General features: G+C 36.0%; 4 protein-coding genes across 5 annotated transcripts; 3 read left to right on the forward strand and 1 right to left on the reverse strand.

Annotated features, from left to right (window-relative positions):
• The first annotated feature begins 215 nt into the window (after nt 1–215).
• LOC101259843 (AP2-like ethylene-responsive transcription factor AIL6) lies at nt 216–4,886 on the forward strand. Of its 2 annotated transcripts, XM_004240206.5 has the most exons (9): nt 216–505; nt 902–1,433; nt 1,512–1,594; nt 3,152–3,160; nt 3,255–3,343; nt 3,458–3,531; nt 3,628–3,678; nt 3,826–3,902; nt 4,118–4,886. In XM_004240206.5, the coding sequence occupies exons 1-9, from the start codon at nt 355–357 to the stop codon at nt 4,564–4,566; spliced, it is 1,515 nt and encodes a 504-aa protein (XP_004240254.1). In that variant the 5' UTR covers nt 216–354; the 3' UTR covers nt 4,567–4,886. The 2 variants fall into 2 exon arrangements, with proteins under 2 accessions (XP_004240254.1, XP_069154287.1); XM_069298186.1 differs by lacking the exon at nt 3,152–3,160.
• Nucleotides 4,887–11,036: 6,150 nt separating this feature from the next.
• On the forward strand, nt 11,037–12,256 carry LOC101259543 (uncharacterized). Its single transcript, XM_004240205.2, has 3 exons — nt 11,037–11,484; nt 11,581–11,942; nt 12,074–12,256. Exons 1-3 carry the CDS (start codon nt 11,037–11,039, stop codon nt 12,254–12,256), a joined length of 993 nt encoding a protein of 330 aa, XP_004240253.2.
• A 1,356-nt stretch (nt 12,257–13,612) lies between these two features.
• Nucleotides 13,613–15,028, forward strand: LOC138348981 (uncharacterized mitochondrial protein AtMg00810-like). The gene is made up of 2 exons (XM_069298605.1): nt 13,613–13,816; nt 13,904–15,028. The coding sequence occupies exons 1-2, from the start codon at nt 13,613–13,615 to the stop codon at nt 15,026–15,028; spliced, it is 1,329 nt and encodes a 442-aa protein (XP_069154706.1).
• A 1,904-nt stretch (nt 15,029–16,932) lies between these two features.
• Nucleotides 16,933–20,419, reverse strand: LOC101258957 (kinase-interacting protein 1-like). The gene is made up of 2 exons (XM_019213824.2): nt 20,273–20,419; nt 16,933–19,713 (listed from the first exon to the last, which is right to left on the reverse strand). The coding sequence occupies exons 1-2, from the start codon at nt 20,364–20,366 to the stop codon at nt 17,057–17,059; spliced, it is 2,751 nt and encodes a 916-aa protein (XP_019069369.1). The 5' UTR covers nt 20,367–20,419; the 3' UTR covers nt 16,933–17,056.
• Nucleotides 20,420–22,394: the final 1,975 nt, after the last annotated feature.

Raw genomic sequence — 22,394 nt, forward strand, 5'->3', positions numbered from 1 at the left:
TTAATTAGTTAAATAAAATAAAAATAATTTAAATTAAATTTAAAAGTATTTTTATATATAATGAACAAGTAAAGATGAATGACCGAGTTGCGAGTATATTCTTTGTGTGTAATTTAAAAATTGAAGTGCATCCCTCTGATTTTACGCCGGACGTGGCAGATGAAACCGCCCTTTTCTCCTATTATATACCTCCACATTTCTTCACTTAATTTTTTGTCCTTAACCAATATATTTCTACTACTTTAATTTTTTGCATGCTTTTCAATCCTTTCTTTAGTCAAACAAGAACCAAAAATGTGTTTCCACACACACACTAATCCAAAATAAATCTACTTTTTTTAACATTCAATAAATATGGCTCCAGAAAATAATAACTGGTTATCTTTTTCTTTATCTTCAATGGAAATGCTAAACTCATCATCTTCTTCGTCCTCTATGCTTCAATCGAATGCTCCTTCTGCTCCAACTCATCAATACTATTTTGCTGATAACTTCTACCCACATGGTAAGGTCTTTTTCGTCCTTAATCAAAAGTCTCAGCATTTTTTATTAGCATTTGATGTGAATCTGAATTAGTCGAGCACCGAGAATAAGTGAATTGATTTTTTTTGAATAGTGTGAAGTATTGCTTCCGGAATTTCTGTATTTGTTGATGAGAAAGAAGTAATTGAAAAAAAAGTAAGAAAAAGACAAAAAGAAAAAAATGCAACCATGTGGTCTTATATTACGGTTACTGCTATTTTTGTCAAATATCTTTCATCACTTTAGTACCAGAAAATTGTTTCCCCAAATTAAAATTAAAACACCCATTTTTTATTTTTTTTTTAGCTTAGCTATGAATTTAGAAAATAAATAAATAAATCTAGTTATTTAAATTTTTTTTCTGAAATTTGTTCTGCAGGATGGATGAATGTTCCTAAAACACATGAATTGATGTATTCAGGAGATGAAAAACAAATATATCATCCAAATGTATTCATCGATTCACAGATAATCCACCACCAACACCACCACCATCCACCGCCGAAGCTCGAAGATTTCTTCGGCGGTGAAACGGAGACTCAGGACTCATCGTCGTTAACTCACATCTACGACCACCACCACCACCACGGCGGCGGTGCTGCCGCCGGTGACGGTGGGTACTTCAACAATGGTCAACAAGATGTTAATCATAATTATTCAATAGCGGTCGGTGGTTTTCAAACTTTGCCGACGAATTCGGGATCGGAAGTTGATGATTCACAGGTTATGGGGAGTGAGTTTGCTACTGAGTCCAGTAATGAGATTTACCCTCCGATAATTACTCTGGGGGTTAATAATAATAGTAATACAAATTCTGAAAAAGCTATAGTTACTGCGGTTAATTCCGAGGGTTGTAAGAAAATTACTGATACTTTTGGTCAAAGAACATCTATTTACAGAGGGGTAACAAGGTAATTTCCTTTTTATGTAGTTAAAAATCATTAGTTTTGAACTTAATTTAGTTTTAGTAATAATGTTTTTTTTTTCAGGCATAGATGGACAGGAAGATATGAAGCTCATCTATGGGATAATAGTTGTAAAAGAGAAGGTCAAGCAAGAAAAGGGCGTCAAGGTAAATGTTCCTTCGATTTGTTTGTCTGATTTTGATTCACTTGGACTAAATTTTGCTTTTTTTTTGAATTATATGATTTTTATCCTTCATATTTGTGATTTAATGTGAAAGGTTTATGGAATTGTACTTACTCACTTATAAATATGTCTATATTTGTTTAGTTTGGTGCGTCTATATTGGTCAAAGTTAACGATATGTATATTAAATAAAATCAAGTTAAAGAATATATTTATATATTATATCGAAGAAAAATGACAATTGTGAGTCTGGTAAAGATTGCATGCAATTTAAGAACTTTAATATGGTAAGAATTTTTTCTTTGAAAAAGACACAGGCTTTTACGATGATTGATTGATTGATTGCTGATATCTAAATGTACAACTTGTACTCTTTTTTTGTTTTTTCTTCAAATTTTTACAACTGATGAACCAGCTTGGCCGCCAATTTGTTCATTTTTTTCAGAGTACGTATGGGTTTTTATTGTATTCTCTTATTTATTTTTCTGACTATTTCTGAAAAATACTTATCTTGTCAAATCTTAAAACAAAGATTTTAAATATTGTCCAGTAGCTATTCATTTTCTTCGACATATATTTATTTGGTAGCATTTTTTTCAAATTTACCACGTGCATACTCAGCTAGTCTAAAGCCTGAAAACTAGCTTGCTTTCAATATTTTCAAAGTTTTGGGAATATAATATCTGATACCTGTGTTGACGGGAGGTAACATATTTCCCGTGGAATTGACTCATGTTGTGTAAGTTGACTAGTAATATATCGAATAAGACGAGTAACATATTTGTATTGTTAGTGTATATAAATAAATTTTTAAAATTTAAAAGAGGCATCTTTTAAAAAGAATGTAGTTATGGATTCATACTTGGACATGTATATATACAGTTGATATTTGATATTGATCATGTAGCGCATGGACCTACAAGCTATGTTGTTCGGACTCTTTAAAAATATCTACCTATGTTGGGGGATTCTCCAAAAGTAGCGTATAATGTGACATCAAAGTGAAGAGTCTCTGCAACTTAGCCACAAATAGTGGATTAGACAACTCTAGTTCTAGTTGTTTGAGTAGCATGTTGGCACTTGAGACTCGTTTGGCTATCGGTTGACATACTAATAATTGTGTTAGAGCAAGGTAGGGTGCAACCCTTTCTTGGATCTCGTGTGAACGTGGAATGCTTTATGTAGCCACCTTATTAATAATATATAAGTTACTAATTGTTTGCGTTCATAATTCCACACGGATCATAATCAAATTAAAAACATAGTGGGAACAACTTGTTCACTTTTTTCTTTGTCTTGGCTAGACATGTCACTATCTTTGCTTAAATCACATGTAGAAATTCAAATGTTTAAAGCTTTTATCTTCTCTATACGCATGCACCTTGCTTTATCTTTTTTTTATTTTTCTGTGTTTTACACTTTTTATGCTAAATTTTGACTATGTTGCAAGCTGATTCCTAATGGTTATCTCAATTTTTTTTTCGCTTTTATCTGCGTGGTTGCTTTCGGCTAAACTCAAAATTCTGGATCCGTTCTGCAGTGTACTTAGGTAAGTAATTGCCTCAATATTTAGTTCTAGTTTTTTTTTTTCGTTGTCTAATCCGACACGTCAATAAAATTTTGGATTTTTAATAATGAAATAGGTGGATATGACAAGGAGGACAAAGCAGCAAGATCTTATGACTTGGCAGCTCTAAAGTATTGGGGTACAACAGCCACTACCAATTTCCCTGTAATATACTAGACGCTTTTATCGTATGGTCAAATCAATTACTTAAACGAAAAGTTACATAGCTGTTGAAGGATGTTCGAGATTTAGTTTTAACCTGACTGATGTATTTTCCAGGCTTCGGATTATACCAAAGAAATAGAGGAAATGAAGCACATGACGAAGCAAGAATTCATCGCCTCCCTAAGAAGGTGCACGAACTTTTCCCTTTACATACCACGTTGTTGTGTATCTTTCATATGGTATCGGTTTTAATTCTCTATAGGAACTTTGTACATTGATATCAGGAAAAGTAGTGGTTTCTCGAGAGGAGCTTCTATGTATCGCGGTGTGACAAGGTCTGAATTTTTTTTTTGAAGCAATTGAATAGTACTACTACTCATTTTGTCGTGTAATATCTAATCGTGTCCTATATGGAGCGAGCAAGATCAATGTCCGTCCCATTTTATGAGCCGTGTTGATTGACTAGTGATGAATTTTTTCAGGCATCATCAACAAGGCCGATGGCAAGCAAGAATCGGTCGTGTTGCAGGGAACAAGGATCTGTACTTGGGAACATTCGGTAACTATAATAATTTCCTTCGATTCATTTCTTGCATTATCTGTCAATAAAAAAAGGACTTAGCTATGAAGCTCGTTGCTCTAATATGTCGCGAAATAGCTCATAACTAATAGATTTTTCTGCTGATTCGTCGTTAGATAGGATTAACGATTGATATCCGTTTAGCAATAGGAGTTGTCCATCGTTAATTTAGCGATTTTTCTAAATCATTGCAGCTACAGAGGAGGAAGCAGCAGAAGCATATGACATAGCAGCAATCAAATTCAGGGGATTGAATGCAGTGACAAATTTCGAGATGAATCGATACGACGTTGAGGCCATCATGAAAAGTTCACTTCCGATAGGCGGAGCAGCCAAACGCTTGAAAATCTCTCTTGAATCGGAGCAGAAACAGTCATTGAACGACAACTACCAGCAGACTCTACACAACGGTGTCAACAATAGCAGCAGCAATAACAGCATCAATTTCGGGGCGATTTCCCCTGTTTCAGCTATCCCCTGTGGACTGCCATTCGACGCGAACCAACCTTATTACCACCACAGCTTCTTCCCACACCTCCAGTACTCGAGCAACGACGGTGGTGCTTCTGATCATACTTCAGGTACAATGCCATTGCTTCCACCACCCGCGGAGATCTTCATTTGGCCTCATCAGTCGTATTAGATCAGCGCGTTTAGCGTATTTGTTTAGGCTAATTAAAAATTAACTGACTTTGCAAAAAAACAAAGTGTTAGCATTGGCTATGATTAACAAATATGTAGAAGGTTGAAAATATTGTAAAGTATCTTATCTTCAGCAGTTGCAGTAGTAGATGCATGTTGATTTAGGTACTTAGTGTCGCGGACTTAGAGTTTCACTAACGCTCCGTGCTGGTCTGGTCTGGGGAAACTATTATTGCAAACTCTTGTGGGAAAATTTTGTTTTTCTGGCTTCCTTCATATTATAGAGTTGCTATTAGTATAACATAATATTATTTTGTTGAATCTTTTTGTCATTGGATTTGACAACAAAGTATGATCATTTATATTTTGAACTTCAATCAGTTTGATCATAAAAATTATGTGACGCAACAAAATTGAGACATTTATTTATCTGAAATAGCGATAGTTTAAGAAAATTACATAATATAGCGACGATTTGGTTTTATAGAATATTCACATGAATCAAATTGTGTATCCCGAAGAGAATAAGTTAAGATTTATATTATTAGAGCACCGAGTTAAGAGTTATACTATTAGAACACCGATAATAATACCGAGTTTGGAGTCAAAAGGGTAAAAGATTATCAAAAATTTTAAAAGGGCTTTTTTTTAAACCAAAACAGTAAAATTGCTGATGAAATAGCGATTTTGTCCGTCGGAAAAAGCAAAATCGCAGCTATAGCAGTGATTTCTTAAAAAAAAAATTTAAATTTTTTTTTGTTTTAAACAAGTTGCTCCGAGCGATTTTCAAAATTAATTTTTTTTTAATAAGTCGCTGCAAACATTAATTTTTTTTATTGCTTTATTTAATGAAATAACCATAGTATAAGCTTTGCCTTCCTCTCAGATATGAGTAATAAATAGCAAGATCATTAGACTCTGTATTTAATCTTCTGGTGTTTGGTAACATTAATTGTTGTGCGGAATTCGAGATAATACGAGAAAATATAAACGCGAAAAACAAGACAACAGATTTACGTAGTTCACCAATAAGTTGGCTACGTCCACGGGAAGAGGGGGAGCAGTTTTATTATGGAGAGGCAAAAAACAGAATTACAGAATAAGGTTTGCCATAACGTCTATATATAGTGCTAAGCTACGCCCTAACAGGCTTGGGCCCAACATACAGAATTGACAGATAATTAAGGGCCCAATACAGCGAGACCCTCGTCCTTTCTGTTGTAACGAGTCCGATTCAAGGCATTCAACAAATCTCCACCTTGACTTGAATTCTCCGAACAGATTCTTCAGACGCACTATGATAGTGTCAGGCCTCCCCCTCTTCCTCAGAATTGCCCTGCAGGGCAATTAACAGCTTCTAATGTTGAGCAAGTCCAAACAGTGTTGAAACTTACTCTGTGGAACCGGCTTTGTGAACATATCAACAGGATTATCAGCAGTTCCTACTTTCTTCACCTTGATTCTCTTCTCACTTCTCAGAAAATGATACCTTACGTCAATATGCTTGGTTCTCTCATGATGGACTTGATCCTTGGCTAGACAAATTGTGCTCAAACTGTCACAATACACCGTAGTCTGATCATGATGCAGACCAAGATCACTAACCAGCCCTTTCAACCAAATCCCTTCTTTTGCAGCCTCTGTCAAGGCCATGTACTCCGCTTCCGTAGTAGACAAAGTCACTGTAGGTTGCAAAGTTGCCTTCCAACTGACGACAGATCCTCCAAGGGTAAACACATAGCCAGTCATCGATCTTCTTGTGTCAACATCTCCAGCATAGTCAGAATCAGAATAGCCAGTAACCAAGCACTGAGTATCACCTCCATAAATGAGACCAACGTCAGATGTACCTCTAAGGTACCGGAAAATTCTCTTCACAGCTTGCCAATGTTCTCTCCCTGGTTGTCCCATGAATCTGCTCACTACACTGACTGCATGTGCTAAATCTGGCCTTGTACAGACCATAGCATACATTAAACTTCCTACGGCACTGGCATAAGGGACTCGTGACATATACTCCTTCTCTTCTTCTGACTGTGGAGCGAACATGGCAGTGAGATGGATATTGGCAGCACTGGGGGTATCAATAGGCTTAGATGAAGACATGCCAAACCTCGCCAAGACCTTCTGAATGTAGCTTCTCTGTGACAAGAAAAGTTTCCTTCTCTCTTTGTCTCTAATGATCTCCATCCCTAGAATCTTCCGAGCGGCTCCCAGATCCTTCATCTCAAACTCAGCACTAAGTAAACCTTTCAGCTTCTGAGTGTCATACTTCTTCTTTGCAGCTATCAGCATATCACCACATTTTGGCGTTCCCTTGGAACTGATAAGTCACAAACTCAACACCAAACCGTTCTACTATACCCATCTTGTGTAGTAGCTCATGACAGTCAACCAGAAAATTGTAGGCATCCTCAGATTCAGCACCCTTGAAGACTGGAGGTTTCAATTTCAAGAACTTACTGAAAAGTTCATGCTGATCATTTGTCATTATAGGCCCTGTAATCAGGCGAGGAAACGTGCCTATTTCCAATGAGGCATCCATGCAGGGAGCCACAGTAGCCGCATGTTGTACTTCCGGAACCTGAGGTGCTGGTGCAGAAAACACTGGAGGTGTCTGGCCCTGATTAGATAATCCGCTAAGATGAGCAAGAACCTGATTGATCTTCTCTGGGATAGGTTGGGGTGGCAATCCATCATTCTGTACTTGTTCGTTCTCCCCTTCCTCACCCTCTCTTACTACTTCCTCAGTCGGTGGAGGAATCACCGCCCTAGTATCAGATGGGCTAGGTGCTTGTCCTCTTCCTCTAGAAGACGCCCTCCCACGACCTCTTCCACGGCCTCTTACCGCTACTCTTCCTCGAGCTACAGCCCCATTGGCTGGTTCAGACGCACCCTGTCCCGCCGGTGCTGGTGTTGGCGCGGTTGTTGCTCTAGTTCTAACCATCTGCGAAATAGAGTGAGGATGGTCAGATACCAATTTGTATCACCTAGATACCAATTGGACCCAAGTAATAGCACGAAAGAAAGAAAGAATGGAATTTTCCTATGGTCTTATATCCTCTCATAGAAAAAGTAAAGGCGTCCCCCTACCATTCCTTAAGACTCTACTAGACTCGTTCTTGTGTGATGAGACCAACGAACCTAATGCTCTGATACCAAGTTTGTCACGACCCAAATCGGGCCGCGACTGGCACCCACACTTACCCTCCTATGTGAGCGAACCAACCAATCTAAACCTTAACATTTCAATATAATATCAACAGAAAGTAATGCGGAAGACTTAAATTCATTAATAAAAACCAATTCAATAACTTCTAAAAAATCAACAACTATTATTATCCCCAAAATCTGGAAGTCATCATCACAAGAATATCTATCCTCAAATTACTAATCTAAGAGTATCTAAGAAGCTAAAATACATAAAAAGCTAGTCCATGCTGGAACTTCAAGGCATCAAGACATGAAGAGAACGATCTAGTCCAAGCTAGAAGCATTAGCTCACCCTGAAATCCGGAGTAATGAAGACTGGCTAGAGTTGTAGTTGAGTTGAAGACGACGGCACGTTTGCTGCACTCCACAAATAATCAAAAAGAAAACATACAAGTAGGGGTCAGTACAAAACACAGGTACTGAGTAGATATCATCGGCCAACTCAAAATAGAAACAGTATATATTAGATAATATCATAAAATCAACTACAGTACTCAACATGCGGCATTCACAATTACCATAACCCTTGGTCGCAACACCAAGCTCATCAATGAGGACTCACGCCTCCCCATCATACTCATTTGGGAATTAGGTTCATTAAATTGAGTATATTAACATATTTCAAGATTCATTCTCTTTACTAATCCTGGTGTTGGAACGTGACACCCGATCCATATATACTATCCTGATACCGGAATGTGGCACCCGATCCATATTCTATCCTGGTGTCGGAACGTGACACTCCGATCCTCATATACTATCCTGGTACCGGAACGTGGCACCCGATCCATATTCTATCCTGGTGTCAGAACGTGACACTCCGATCCTCATATACTATCCTGGTACCGAAACGTGGCACCGATCCATATTCTATCCTGGTGTCGGAACGTGACACTCCGATCCTCATATACTATCCTGGTACCGGAACGTGGCACCCGATCCCCTAATCTCACTACTTTCGTTCATCAAGCCTTCTTGTATACTAAGGCATCATCATTAACAATGTAGATTAGGGTTTCTTTTTTTTTCAAGATTTAGAATTCAATAGCTTCATCATGCTTATCTCATCACAATTATATAATCACAACATGCAAACACACAATTAAGCATATAGAAGGGTTTACAACACTACCCAATACATATCATTCGCTGTTAAGAGTTTACTACGAATAGTGTAAAAACCATAACCTACCTCCATCGAAGAATTGTGATCAAGCAAGCTAATCCTCAAAATCTTTGCTTCCTTCTTCGTTTCTCCTCTCTCTCGCGATCGTTTTTCCCTCCCTTTCTGTTCTTTTCTTTTTCTTATTCAAACCCTCTTTCTTTTACCCTAATTAGCATATAATTAAGTATAAAAGGTGGTGAATTAACCCATTAATTAATTCAAGGTTATCTCTTTTAACCCTCAAGTAGTTAAATTATTAACATTAACCCACTAAATTTATAATTATAGCAGGAATAGTCCAAAACGTACCTATTTTAATCTGTTCTTTACACGTTTTAAGGGACGTTTTGGACTATTCCTACTTTAATTATAAAGTTAGTGGGTTTATGTTAATAAGTCTAATTACTTGGGGGTTAAAAGAGGTAACCTTGAGTAAATTAGTGGGTTATTATTGCCATCTTTTATTCTTAATTATATGCTAATTAGGGTAAAAGAAAGAGGGTTTGAATAAGAAAAAAAAAGAACAGAAATAGAGAGAGAAGGAGAATCGATAGAGAGAGACGAACGAAGAGGAAAAACACAAGGCTTTGGGAAATTCTTGCTTGATCACTAGTCTTCGGTGGAGGTAGGTTATGGTTTCTCTTACGATATTCATAGTAAACTCTTAATAGCGAATGATATGTATTGATAATATTGTAAACCCTTCTATGTGCTTAATTGTATGCTTGCATGAATGTAATTATATAATTGTGATTATATAAGCATGATGAAGTTATTGAATCCCAAATCTTGAAAAACCCTAATATCTTTGTTAATGATGAGGCCTTGGTATAAAAGAAGGCGTGATGAACTAAAATAATGAGATTGATGATGCCTTGGTAAGAAAGAAGCCTTGATGAATTGATAGAAGGAGATAAGGAGATCGGGTGTCACGAACCGACACGTAGATTTAGGGGATCGGGTGTCACGAACCGACACGCAGATTTAGGGGATCGGGTGTCACGAATTGACACGTAGATTTAGTGGATCGGGTGTCACGAACCGACACGTAGATTTAGGGGATCGGGTGTTATGAACCGACACGTAGATTTAGGGGATCGGGTGTCACGAACCGACACGTAGATTTAAGGGATCGGGTGTCACAAACTGACACGTAGATTTAGGGGATCGGGTGTCACGAACCGACACGTAGATATAGGGGATCGGAGTGTCACGTACCGACACAAGAGGACTAATGAATATGAGGGAGCGGAGTGTCACGTACCGACACAAGAGAAATAAAGATAATGAATCTTGAAAGATGTTAATATACTCAATCTAATGAACATAATTCCCAAATGAGTATGGTATTGAGGCTTGAGTCCTCATGTGTGAACTTGACGGTAATTGTTAATGATATAGTACTTGCTGTTGCTACATGTTGAGTATCATAGTTGCTTTTATGATATTACTTGGTATATATTGATTTCTATTTCGAGTTGACCGATGATATCTACTCAGTACCCGTGTTTTGTACTGACCCCTACTTTTATGTTTTCTTCTTGTTTAATTGTGGAGTGCAGCAAACGTGCCGTCATCTTTGACTCAACAGTAACTCTAGCCAGTTTTCATTACTCCGGATATCAGGGTGAGCTAATGCTTCTAGCTTGGACTGGATCTTCCTCTTCATGTCTTGATGCCTTGAAGTTCCGGCACGGACTAGCTTTTATGTATTGTTAGCTTCTTAGAAACTCTTAGATTTAGTAATTTGAAGTAGATGTTCTTGTGATGATGACTTCCAGATTTTGGGAAATAATAGTTATTGAATTGGTTTTTATTAATGAGTTTAAGTCTTCCGCATTACTTTATGTTGATAGTACATTGAAATGTTAACGTTTAGATTTGGTTGGTTCGCTCACACAGGAGGGTAAGTGTGGGTGCCAGTCGCGGCCCGATTTGGGTCGTGACAGAGACCCCCTCGACGGTCCGTCGACCCATGAAGGTCCGTCGTGGGATCCGTCGTCTCAGCCAATTTTCCAGAAATAACATCTGTTTCTCAAAACGACTAAATAGATCGTTACATATACAAATTTTGAATCAATTTGACTTTAAAGATGAGAATGATTAATTTAACGCGAATCTATCATTTGTGGTCTGAAATTGCAACTCTTAAACAGGGCACTGAATTTGTAACTTCATATTACTCAAAACTCAAGGATTTGTGGACTGAATTGGATGTGATGATTCCATCGCCAGGCTGCAATTGTGAGGATTCAACAATCTATGTGAGACATTTAAGATCACAAAGACTTCTACAATTCTTAATGGGATTGAATGAGAGCTTTAGCAGTATTAGAAGTAACATTTTGTCTAGGAAACCAACAGTAACTGTGAATGAGGCATATGCAGTAGCAGCACAAGAAGAAAATATAAGAGCATTGGGAGTTTCAGATAAAACAAGAGATCCTTTAACACTCTTAGCAGGAAAATCTCAGACATACAATCCTAGGCCAAAGAAATTTGTGCCTCCTAGAACAATATGTGATCACTGTGGATTCAAAGGTCATTATAAGAATGATTGCTACAGATTGGTAGGATATCCACCAAGATTTCAAAGCAAAAGAAAATGAACTGATGGTTATAAAAATGACTACACAGCAACTGAAGGTTTTAGGTCTGACTTCAAACAAAATGCACATTTCACAAGGAATTCTGATGACTTCCATGATAAAGGAAAGCAAGCTGAAGGTCACATGACACCACCTCAATACCAAGATCTGGTAGACAGGATGCAAAGAGCAGGAACATCAGATTGTGTTGCTAACATATCAGGTATGGCTTCTGTAAACTCAAAAACAAGCAGAGTTTATGAATGGATAATAGATAGTGGAGCTACACACCACATCACACCTAATGAGGAGATATTGACTACCATCAAAAGAGTACAAGGAAATAGTAGTGATGGAGTACAAGTTCCAACAGGAAGTAGATGTGATATTAAAGGAATTGGCAATGCACAGGTTCTAGAGATCCTGAACTTAGAAATGTCTTGCATGTGCCAGACTTCAAATTTAGTCTGTTGTAAGTATCGAAGTTAACTAGGGAATTATCTTGTTCAGTGTGTTTTTTCCTTGATTTCTGTGTCTTTCAGGGACTCTACTATGGCAAGGTATTGGGGATTGGTAAAGAGAAGGAAGGATTGTACATTTTGAAGAATCAAATACAGTCATCAGCACAAGCTATGGCTACTGCAAACATGAGTAAAGATGCAACATTATGGCATTTGAGATTAGGACATGCTCAACTGGTATTTTACAGCATATTCAATCATTGAAACATTTCTCAGACAAGAATGTGCAACATAAATGTGAGATTTGTCCCTTAGCAAAACAGTGTAGATTACAGTTTCCTATTAGTGAAAGAAGAACTTTAAAAGCATTTGAAATGATTCATGTGGATGTTTGGGGGCCATATAAGAAACATACCTTTGATAAGAAGCAATATTTTGTCACTTTTGTTGATGACTATAGTAGATATACTTGGGTATGCCTCATTCACTCTAAAAGTGAGGTTATTGTAGTGCTCAAGGATTTTATTGCCTTAATAAAGAATCATTTGGCTTGTCTGTGAAAATTTTAAGATCTGATAATGGTACTGAGTTTTTCAATTCTTCAGTTGATGAATTACTTTCTTCTCAAGGTATTATACATCAGAGTAGTTGTGCATACAACCCTCAACAAAATGGAAAAGTAGAGAGAAAACACAGACACATCTTGGAAATGGCAAGAGCTTTGAGATTTCAAAGTTCTATCCCAATTCATTTTTGGGGTGAATGTGTTAGGAAAGCTATGTATTTGATCAATAAGCTCCCTACTGAAGTACTTGGTGGTAGGTCACCTTATGAGATGTTGTTCAAGAAAATTCCTAGTCTTCATTATTCAAGAGTTTTTGGGTGCTTATGTTATGCAACTCAATTGCCAAGAGGGGATAAGTTTGCTCCCAGAGCTAGAAAAACAATCCTTCTTGGTTATTCTGAAACTCAAAAAGGTTACAGGTTGTTTGATTTGGTTGATAAGGTATTTTTTGTTAGTAGAGATGTAACTTTTAGAGAAATCCATCTTCCCTCACCAAACTTGCCAAAATGACTCTATTTCTACTAGTCTTGACATGTTTGAATTACAGAAATCAGATTCTTTTTCCCCTCCTCTTATTATTTCCTCCGCTCCTTCAACTGAGTGCACTACTGTTCCTATCCCTGATCCTATTATAGATAACACTCCTAATATCCTAACTGATGAATCACCCTCTATACAGCCTTCAGAAGAACCTCTCCAAATTGTTGACCAGATTCAGTCTAGACCTTCCAGAACTACTAAACCACCTGGATGGTTAAATGATCATGTCACTTCTTCTAAAGCTAAACCACCATCTGTCAGCTACTCATATCCCAATTCTGACTCACTTCAGTATTCACATTTGTCCACTTCTTATAAGGAATATTTGAGTTCTTTTTCTTCTCAAGTTGAGCCAAAATCCTTGAAAGAAGCATCTCAAGATGCTAAATGAATTGCAACTATCACTGATGAACTTTGTGCCTTAGAAAGTAATAACACTTGGGAAGTGGTTGACTTGCCACCAGGCAAACAAGCTATTGGCTCTAAATGGGTGTTTAAAATTAAGCATAAGACTGATGGTACTATTGATAAATACAAAGCAAGGTTGGTTTCTAAAGGGTTATACTCAAAAGGAGGGTTTAGATTACCATGAAACATTCTCACCTGTGGCAAAGATGATAACAGTACGCACTTTAATCAGTGTTGCAGTCTCTAAAGAATGTCCTTTAATTCTCATGGATGTCAATAATGCATTTCTTCAAGGTGATTTACATGAAGAGGTTTACATGTCTCTACCTCAAGGTTTCCACAGATAGGGGGAGACAAGAGTTTGTAAGCTGTTGAAATCATTATATGGCCTGAAACAGGCTTCTAGACAATGGAATATCAAACTGTCTACTGCCTTGTTGGAAGCAGGATATACTCAAAGCTCACATGACTATTCCTTATTCACCAAATATTGTGGAAATAACATAGTTGTAATCCTGGTTTATGTTGATGGATTGATGATCACAGGAAACAGCCAACAACTGATAGAAGATGCTCAGAAGACATTACATAGCACGTTCAAAGTGAATGACTTGGGTCTGCTCAGATATTTTTTAGGAATTAAAGTATTGAGGTCAGATAAAGGAATTCTACTTAACCAAAGGAAGTACATTTTGGAATTACTCTCTACAGTAGGATTGGGAGGATCTAAGCCAGCTTCCACTCCCATGGAGATGAATGTAAAGCTTACTACATTAGAGTATGACTCAGTAGTTGGAGGTGTTGAAGATCCTATGCTAAGTGATATTCACAGTTATCAGCAATTAATTGGGAAACTAATTTATGTAACAATCACCAGGCCTGATATATGTTTTGCAGTCCAAGTCCTTAGTCAGTTCATGCAACATCCAAAAAGGTCACATTGGGATGCAGCATTGAGAGTGCTCAGATACCTCAAGCAAGCACTTGGACAAGGAGTGTTACTGGCAAGAGATTGCATCACAAGCTTGACAGCATACTGTGACTCAGATTGGGCAGCTTGTCCCAATACCAGGAGATCAGTGACAGGATATGTAATTCAACTAGGAAGTTCCTTGATCTCATGGAAGTCAAAGAAGCAGCATACCATCAGTAGAAGCTCAGCAAAGGCTGAATACAGTAGCATGACAGTTACAGTAGCAGAGATTATTTGGTTGACTGGATTATTAAAGGATCTAAGGGTAGACATTACTACTCCAGTTAGAATATGTTGTGATAGCAAGGCTGCTATGCAGATTGCTACCAATCCAATCTTTCACGAGAGAACCAAACATATTGAGATTGACTGTCATTTTATAAGGGAGAAGATCAAAGATGGCTTGATCAAGCCTGAATATGTGGGAACCAAATCTCAGCTGGCAGACTTACTTACAAAAGGCCTAGGGACTGAACAACATCAATTTCTTCTTTCCAAGCTAGGAGTACTTGATGTCTTTCGTCCTAGCTTGAGGGGGAGTATTAAATAATATAGAGTAATTAGTGTTTGTTAAATCTGTTAAATAGTCACGTGTAAGTTGTTAGATTAGCTTGCACAATACAAAGTTAGTTACAAAGTTAGTTACAAAAAGTTGATGTATAAATAAGCTGTAACAGTGAACTAGTTCATATATGTGAAAACTTTCTCTTCTCCTTCTTAATCAAATTCCCTCCAGAATGCAATTCACAATCAATAAAATGAATTAACAATAGTGACTCTAATTGCTTAGATACAACTTGGCAGGTATAATTTAATTTTAAGAAAATTTATACTCCTTTCCTCTGTTTAAAAAAGAATGATTTTTTTCTTTTTTTAGTCTGTTTAAAAAAGAATAACTTCTTTCTTTTTTGAGTAACATTTTAATTCTAGCTTTACACGTGACATATTTAAGGCGACAAGATCAAAAGATTATTCTGTATAGTTTACTAACTTTAATCTAGGAGCACAAGATTTACAACTCTTCTTTATACGCTTAAGTTTCGTGCCAAATCAAACCATGTTATTCTTTGTGAAACGAATGAAATATAATTTTTTTTCTTTATTCTTCGCGATCTCTAATTAATAATGAAATAATACTATTTTTGTTTTGATGATAGGTGGTGAAAATTTTGTTACAACCTCTAATTACTCCAGAAAAACACTCGAGGTCAATCCAATCACAAAACTTTACCAGTTACGTCAAAAGAACGATTTTGAAGATAAAATTTGTTGATCAATGGGAGAGATTGACGTTTTTGTTGATGGAAGGGAAAAAAAATAGAGCTGCAAACAATGCATATGAACAAGTAGTCCATAATTTGAGTTATTATTTAGGTCAAAGTCATCTGCGGCCCATTAAAGTTGTCCTCATTATTCATTTAGACACCTCAACCAGACTTAATACCTATTAGACACTTTAATATTAATAAATGTGTGTCTATTGAACACAAAATGATAGTTAACATAAAAAACATTATGCGTGTAACTCACATGTTGTACTTTGATAAAGTTACCAATAACATTGTGACACGTGGTCAATAACTCAATCTAACCTTAAGAAATGAATTTTTAATTTTGAAAGATAAAAATAATTTCCAGCCCTAATTAATCTAATCCCACCTACTGAAACCTTTGTCATTCTTCTTCTTGCCACTCACCGCTCTCAATTCTTCCGGCGGATCATCTTTTTTTTTCTTCTTCTTATTACTCCTACAATTTGTGTGCATAGCAAAGTAATTTTTGAAATGCTTGTGAAAAATAAATCGACATGAATCTTTTTGAAATTATCGGCGAAGAGAAATCGAAAATATTCAAATTAATTCTATGGAATTTATGATATCATTTTTTCCACAATAAACTTATTAGTTTACATTTTAATTTGACTGATAATGTCTGTTTAGAGTGCAAAAATAGAGATGGACGGAGGCTAAATAACTTTTTTAATCAATTAGTATATATATATATATGAAAAGAAATGAAATAATAAAGGAAAAGAAATGTCAAAAGTTTGGGCGAAGAAGACTATGACCGGAAGTGGAGTCAATTTCTTTAAAGAAATGCAGAAAGTTTAGGCGAAGAAGAGTATGGCAGGAAGTGGAGTCAATTTCTTTTCTTTATCAAAAAATTAATTTTAAACAATTTTTTTTAGTAATCTTAATGTCAGGTGTTTGATAAAACAAAAAAAAGTACAATTTTTTAAAAATAAATAAAACTAAAATGTTATTTGAATAAGTGAGGTACACTTATTTTGCCAAATCAGCATTTTGTGTTTAATAGGCACATGTCTTGAACAATTTAGGCCTTCAATAGGTATAAGTCCTAGTTCAGGTGTCTAACTGAATTATATGGACAACTTTAAGGGATTATTTAGGATGATGATCAACCTTTGTTATATAAAACACGAAGATAGAAATGTTATGTCAAAAATGTTTACTGTTTTATTGTTTACGAAATTTATGTGTCTATGATTTCTGCTACATTGGGTTACATGACAAAAGGTGAAATTGTTTATCTGAATTCGAAATCAAAAAACAAGATTCTACAATGGTGCACCAGCCCAGAGTGTTTTTCTATTGTTTTGGAAGGAGGAAAAGACGGAACGCCTTTGCTTCTTCGGTTTAGTTCCAAATATGAATGATCTCAATGGAATGGCTCCTCCAGCTGAGTTATTAACTTGTTGTTGATTTCCACCAGCAAGTCCATACTCTTTCTCTAACTTTGTTACTGTCTTTTCGACGTCTAATTGAAGTGCATTTATATGATCAACACCGGCTTCAAGTTCCTTTTTAACCTTTGTGTTTTCTTGTTTCATGTTTAACACTTCACCTTGAAATTTTGCAGCTTGATGACTACTGAATCTTATCTCGTCTTCTTCAACTCCGTCTTTTAAAGCTTTTGTGATCTCCTCTTGAAGTCTGCATAATGTAGAAGACCTACGTTTCATTTCGTCTTTCAAAGGGACCGTTTGTTTTAACCATACTGCTAACTCGTTTTGGATTTCCCTCATGTGTTTATATATAGGCCTGATTTCTGATTTCATGTCTGTATTAGTATTGTTTCCTTCTTCGACTTCTTTCTCTCTTACTTTCAATATTTCACTCTGTAAATCTTGGACTGTTGTCTTGAATTTTTGGATTTGATGAAATGTTGAGCTGAATCTTAACCAGAACTCTAAGTTTTCGTCTAGTATTGCATCAATTTCCAGCCGGAACTTCTCCTCAAAGGGTGAACGAGATGTATGGTCATCGATCATAGTATTGTCTTGATCCTTATGGTTATCATTGTCCTCTGTCTCAGCCATGTCCTCGGATTTTTGTAAGCTTTGATCATCTGAAGGATCGGATGCTGCTTGTTTCTCTGATGGCTCTAGCGCTTTGCTTTCAGTAACATTATCTCCTTGAAGAGCGTTTAGTTTCCCTCGTAGACTGTTGATCTCTTCGTCTCTCTTTGCAATTGCAGTTTTAAGCTCTCTCATTTGCAATGTGACCTCGAATTCGGTGTCCCTATCTTTCTTCTCCTTCTCACTCAGCTTCTTCTTGACATCCTTATAATTCCTTAGAACTGTCGTATATTCTTCTACGAGAGTCTTTTCCCTATCCTCTGACCGACTTGACAACTCCTGCCAGTTAGGCTCGTCGCCTTTCTCCTCATCTTCGTGTGATAGTTCCTCATTTTCAACTTGTGTTGGATCCAAATGTTTGGAATTGGAATGACTTTTTGTGGTTTCGATAACTTCCCCTTCTTTATCACTAACAACTTTGAGTGAAGATTCTTCTTTTCTAACTTGTTGATGTTCTGTTTTCGAGATAAGTTCACTTGCATTCTGACGAACTTGTTGTTTTCTTGGCTCTTCTTGAGACTTGACTATAACAACGGATGATTCCTCTTCGTCTTGGACCTCCTCATCCGGTTTCAGACTACTCAATTTCTCAGCTAAACAGTTGAGACTCGTACGAGCTGTGGTAAAGTAAGTCTGGAAGCTACTGTTTTGATATTCGACATCTTTGTTAAGGTTTTGGACACTATGCAACTTGTCCTCCATATCCATCACACTGATTTTGAGATTCTGTTTACTGTCATCGTCTGTCAACGGTTCCTTATCGTCTTCCAAATCATGAATTTGTGATTGGAGGTCATCGCCTTCTGATCTTACTCTATCGATAAGAACAGTTTGAGCTGAAACTGCTGTCTCCAGGCTAACTATTTCACTCACGAGCTCATCGATTTTCTCTGCTAGTTCTGTCACCGTTAATGATGACATCGAGCTCGTATCAAATTGCTCCTTAATCTTATCCTGCAATGACTCAATCTCTTTGCTTAGTTCTTGACTTAAGCTCTGAGATTTAGCTGCTACTTTATCTGCATTATCTTTCTTTGTTTCATCAATTTGATCACCAAGGTGCTTATGCTTGAAAGACTTTAGTTTCTTACTAACATCTTCAATTTTCTCGAATTCTTTAATCGCGTCTCTTGTTGATCTTTCTTGTTTCTCCTGGAGCTGAGCTAAGGTTTCTTGACATGTTTTTAGTGCTGCTTCAGCCATCAATGTACGCGCATCATTATCATCAATGACACGTCCCTCGCCAAATTCATCCTCTAGTTTACCTATCTTTTGTTGTTTTTCAATGATTTGGTTTTCAATTCCCTTGTACTTTGAAAGACCAGATTCATAAGAACTCTTCACAAACTCTTTCACAGTCTGCAAAGCTAAGATATCCTTTTGAAGCTTATCGATTTCATCAAGTGCTTCGTTCTTTCGCAGCCCCGATTTTGGAACTTTTTTGCTTTTATCTATCTGTTTAGATGTCTTCTTGCCTTGCAACTTCTTTGAAGCTGATGTTATAAGTCCTTTCAACTGTTTGATTGGAGCTTTTGGAACCTTTGGAACGTTTGATCCGCTTGATGTGGGAATTTGTGGAGTGATCTTTGGAGTTTTAGGGGCGCCATATTCGTCCTCCTCTTCCATTGCTAGTTGAATTTGTTCGGGGAAAACAGCAGCGATGGTGTTGTTAGCAGCCTGCAATTCCTTCGATAAATGATCATATCGTTCAGCTAAAGATCGATAAGCACGATATGATTCTTCCACAAAGTTTATCAGCTCTGGCCTTTTCTTGTAGTACATTTCTGCTCTTTTAGCAAATGAATCTCCATCCTCTTCAATCAGCTTAACCACACTCTCCACCTTCTCTTGCATATCTATATAAGCATAACAATGTACAATCTAATCATCATTGAGGAAGTGTTGTAAACATAATTTCAAATATGTGACTATTTTGACCTTTGTGTTACGTTGTCGTTCGAGTCAGCTCGTGCGCATATAAACTATTCTATTAACTACTTGTTATCTCTCACCAAACATATGACTCGACTCTGAACCCTATATTGTATTGTGTTGCACCTTTGTATTCATCACAAAATGCTATAACTTAGACAAAAACAACTACCATTTTAATAACAAACAAGTTAAGGTCAGCTTTATGAATCTTGACTTGTATAAGTATCAAGTGACTCTGGTCTGAACCATATTTTGTATTGTGTTGCACTCTTTGTATTAGTCACAGAACGCCATAACTTAGATAATAATAGCAACTACCACTTTAATTATAATTAATTTGGGAGCGGCTATATGAATCTTAACAGACACATGTTATAGAATATATTTAACATCAAATATCTTCTTTTTTTAAAAAAAAAAATAATAATTCCTTTTCCTTAATATTGATAAAAAAAACTTTTTCATGTAAATATTTTGTACCTTGAAGGCTTTGTTCAAGCCATTTGGATTGTTTGGTCCTAATGTGGCTAGCTGCCCACCATGAATATGCATTACTTGCTGCTCTTTGTAACATCTTGATACTTCCTCTTTTCCACTATATATTATCAAGAGGAAGAGATTTTTTTTTTAAAAAAAAAAAAATATATATATATATATATATATATATATATATATATATATAAATAACTAAAACTCAAAATTTCATCTTGTCAATTCTTGATCTTTCATCTAAATATCTTAAGAAGAGGAAAAGTTTCAAATTGAAAAAAAAAAATTAAAACAAAAAAAAAACTCAAAATTTCATCTTGATCCTTCCTCTTTTTCCACAATAAACAACAATATCTTATGAAGAGGAATGATTTCAAGTTAGGAGAAAAAAAAAACTCAAAAATTGAACAAAATAAACTCAAGATTTCTTGTTGGTAACTTCAATGAGAATATGATATATATAATTAATTATAAGTTTAAGGTTGAGAGCTCATTTCGCCCCAAAAATTGAGTGTAGGGCCCTTCTCTCTCTCTCTCTCAATGTGACAAACATTGGTCATAAATAAAACAAAGTAATAAGTAAAATAAATTTAAAAAAAAAAAAAGAAGAGAATTGTCTTGGAAAAAGATTCAAATGTAACACTCTCGATGGTTTGTTATGCATTATTTCGTAATATATTATAATATGTTGTATTATACTATATTATTTTGATGAATATAATGTCTAAATAGAATGTATCATAATATAAAAAAGAATTTCATATAAAAAGTTTGTCCAACCCATTATTTTTTTCCTAATTGATACAGATATTATACATTTGTTATATATATTTATACATATATTGAACATAAAGGATGTGTTTGGAACGAAGCAAAAAAAAGTATTAAGAAAATTTAGCAAAATTGTATGAATTTCATCAAGCTCCAACTAAATTCAAATTATGCATAGCACGGCCCATTCAAGTGTGGCGCTCCTAAAAAAATTTTCTTTATATCTGAGACTCAAATCCGAAACTTTTATTTAAGGATGAAACACTCTCATCAATGCACCACAACCGATGTTGATGATAAATCATTATGTGTTTTATGCATAGAAATTATCAGCTTATAATTTGCTTAGATGAGTTATGAGGATAAATTGTGTTTGTTATTAGCATAACAACAAAATCGCAGCTACTCAACTAGTATGTAGCGGTAATACTCTTTTGAAGTAACATCAATATATCAAGTGTAATTCTCCAAGTGTGGTCTGTGGAGGATAGTACTTACGTAGACCTTCACCGTACTTTTGGAGGCAGAAAGATTGTTTCTGATACACCCTCAGCTCATGACAAGTAAATCAAAAGTATGGCGAAAAAGAAATAACAGACTGTTCTTCAGAGGACTAAATGAAAAAAAAAACAAAATAAAATAGTAAACCAGTCTCACTAGGGGGTCTAAGAAGAATAGTGTACGTAAACCTTGTTGTTCATCTTGTATTCCAAACATACTTAGAACAAAACTTTGAACATCTTTGTAAGAAAACAAAGTTTAAGAACATTTTCACAACTAGAAAATTAAAACTAGTAGCGAAACTAGAATCAGAAACAGATTTTTTTAAAAAAATATATACGAAATATTTTTCTTAAAGAGGAATTGTTGTTAATATGTGTCTAAAGAATCTTACTGATTCAAACAAACTTTGCAGAAACACGAAGTTACCAAGTTTAATGAACCAGTGAAGAACAGAAGAATAGAAGAACTGAAATTAATTCACAAATCTAGAATTTGTAAAACACGTACCGGAATCTGAAAATTTTTAATAGAAAAAAGATCAAGTCCACTGAATTCACAGTGTCCCCTTAAGGAAATTATTCCCCTCTAGTATCCGAGGTTTGATTTGGAATATGACCTCCCAGGGTAAAATGATCTCAATCACCAGAGTATAGATACCAAAAACTCCGGTGTCAGCGAACCACTCAAAGGCAGTAAAGTACACTTAGAACAAAGATTTAGTAGTTGAAGAAGAAGTCCATAAAGTATATTTAAAATAAGAGGAAATCCCTCAATTTATAGACAACAAAGGATAGTGCGAAAAGGTTCTTATTGTGCCTTACCGGAATGGTCACAAACC

The sequence above is a fragment of the Solanum lycopersicum genome, chromosome 5 (assembly GCF_036512215.1).
Source record: "Solanum lycopersicum chromosome 5, SLM_r2.1".
Classification (NCBI taxonomy): domain Eukaryota; kingdom Viridiplantae; phylum Streptophyta; class Magnoliopsida; order Solanales; family Solanaceae; genus Solanum; species Solanum lycopersicum.

Coding starts and splice junctions, on each gene's coding strand:
- LOC101259843 (XM_004240206.5), top strand. CDS start 355: ATGGCTCCAGAAAATAATAACTGGTTATCTTTTTCTTTATCTTCAATG. Junction 3,532..3,627: donor TTCATCGCCTCCCTAAGAAG/GTGCACGAACTT, acceptor CATTGATATCAG/GAAAAGTAGTGGTTTCTCGA. Junction 3,903..4,117: donor TCTGTACTTGGGAACATTCG/GTAACTATAATA, acceptor AAATCATTGCAG/CTACAGAGGAGGAAGCAGCA.
- LOC101259543 (XM_004240205.2), top strand. CDS start 11,037: ATGAGAATGATTAATTTAACGCGAATCTATCATTTGTGGTCTGAAATT. Junction 11,485..11,580: donor TGATCACTGTGGATTCAAAG/GTCATTATAAGA, acceptor ATGACTACACAG/CAACTGAAGGTTTTAGGTCT. Junction 11,943..12,073: donor AAGGAATTGGCAATGCACAG/GTTCTAGAGATC, acceptor TGTGTCTTTCAG/GGACTCTACTATGGCAAGGT.
- LOC138348981 (XM_069298605.1), top strand. CDS start 13,613: ATGGTACTATTGATAAATACAAAGCAAGGTTGGTTTCTAAAGGGTTAT. Junction 13,817..13,903: donor AAGGTGATTTACATGAAGAG/GTTTACATGTCT, acceptor GGCCTGAAACAG/GCTTCTAGACAATGGAATAT.
- LOC101258957 (XM_019213824.2), bottom strand. CDS start 20,366: ATGTTACAAAGAGCAGCAAGTAATGCATATTCATGGTGGGCAGCTAGC. Junction 19,714..20,272: donor GCTTGAACAAAGCCTTCAAG/GTACAAAATATT, acceptor ATGCTTATATAG/ATATGCAAGAGAAGGTGGAG.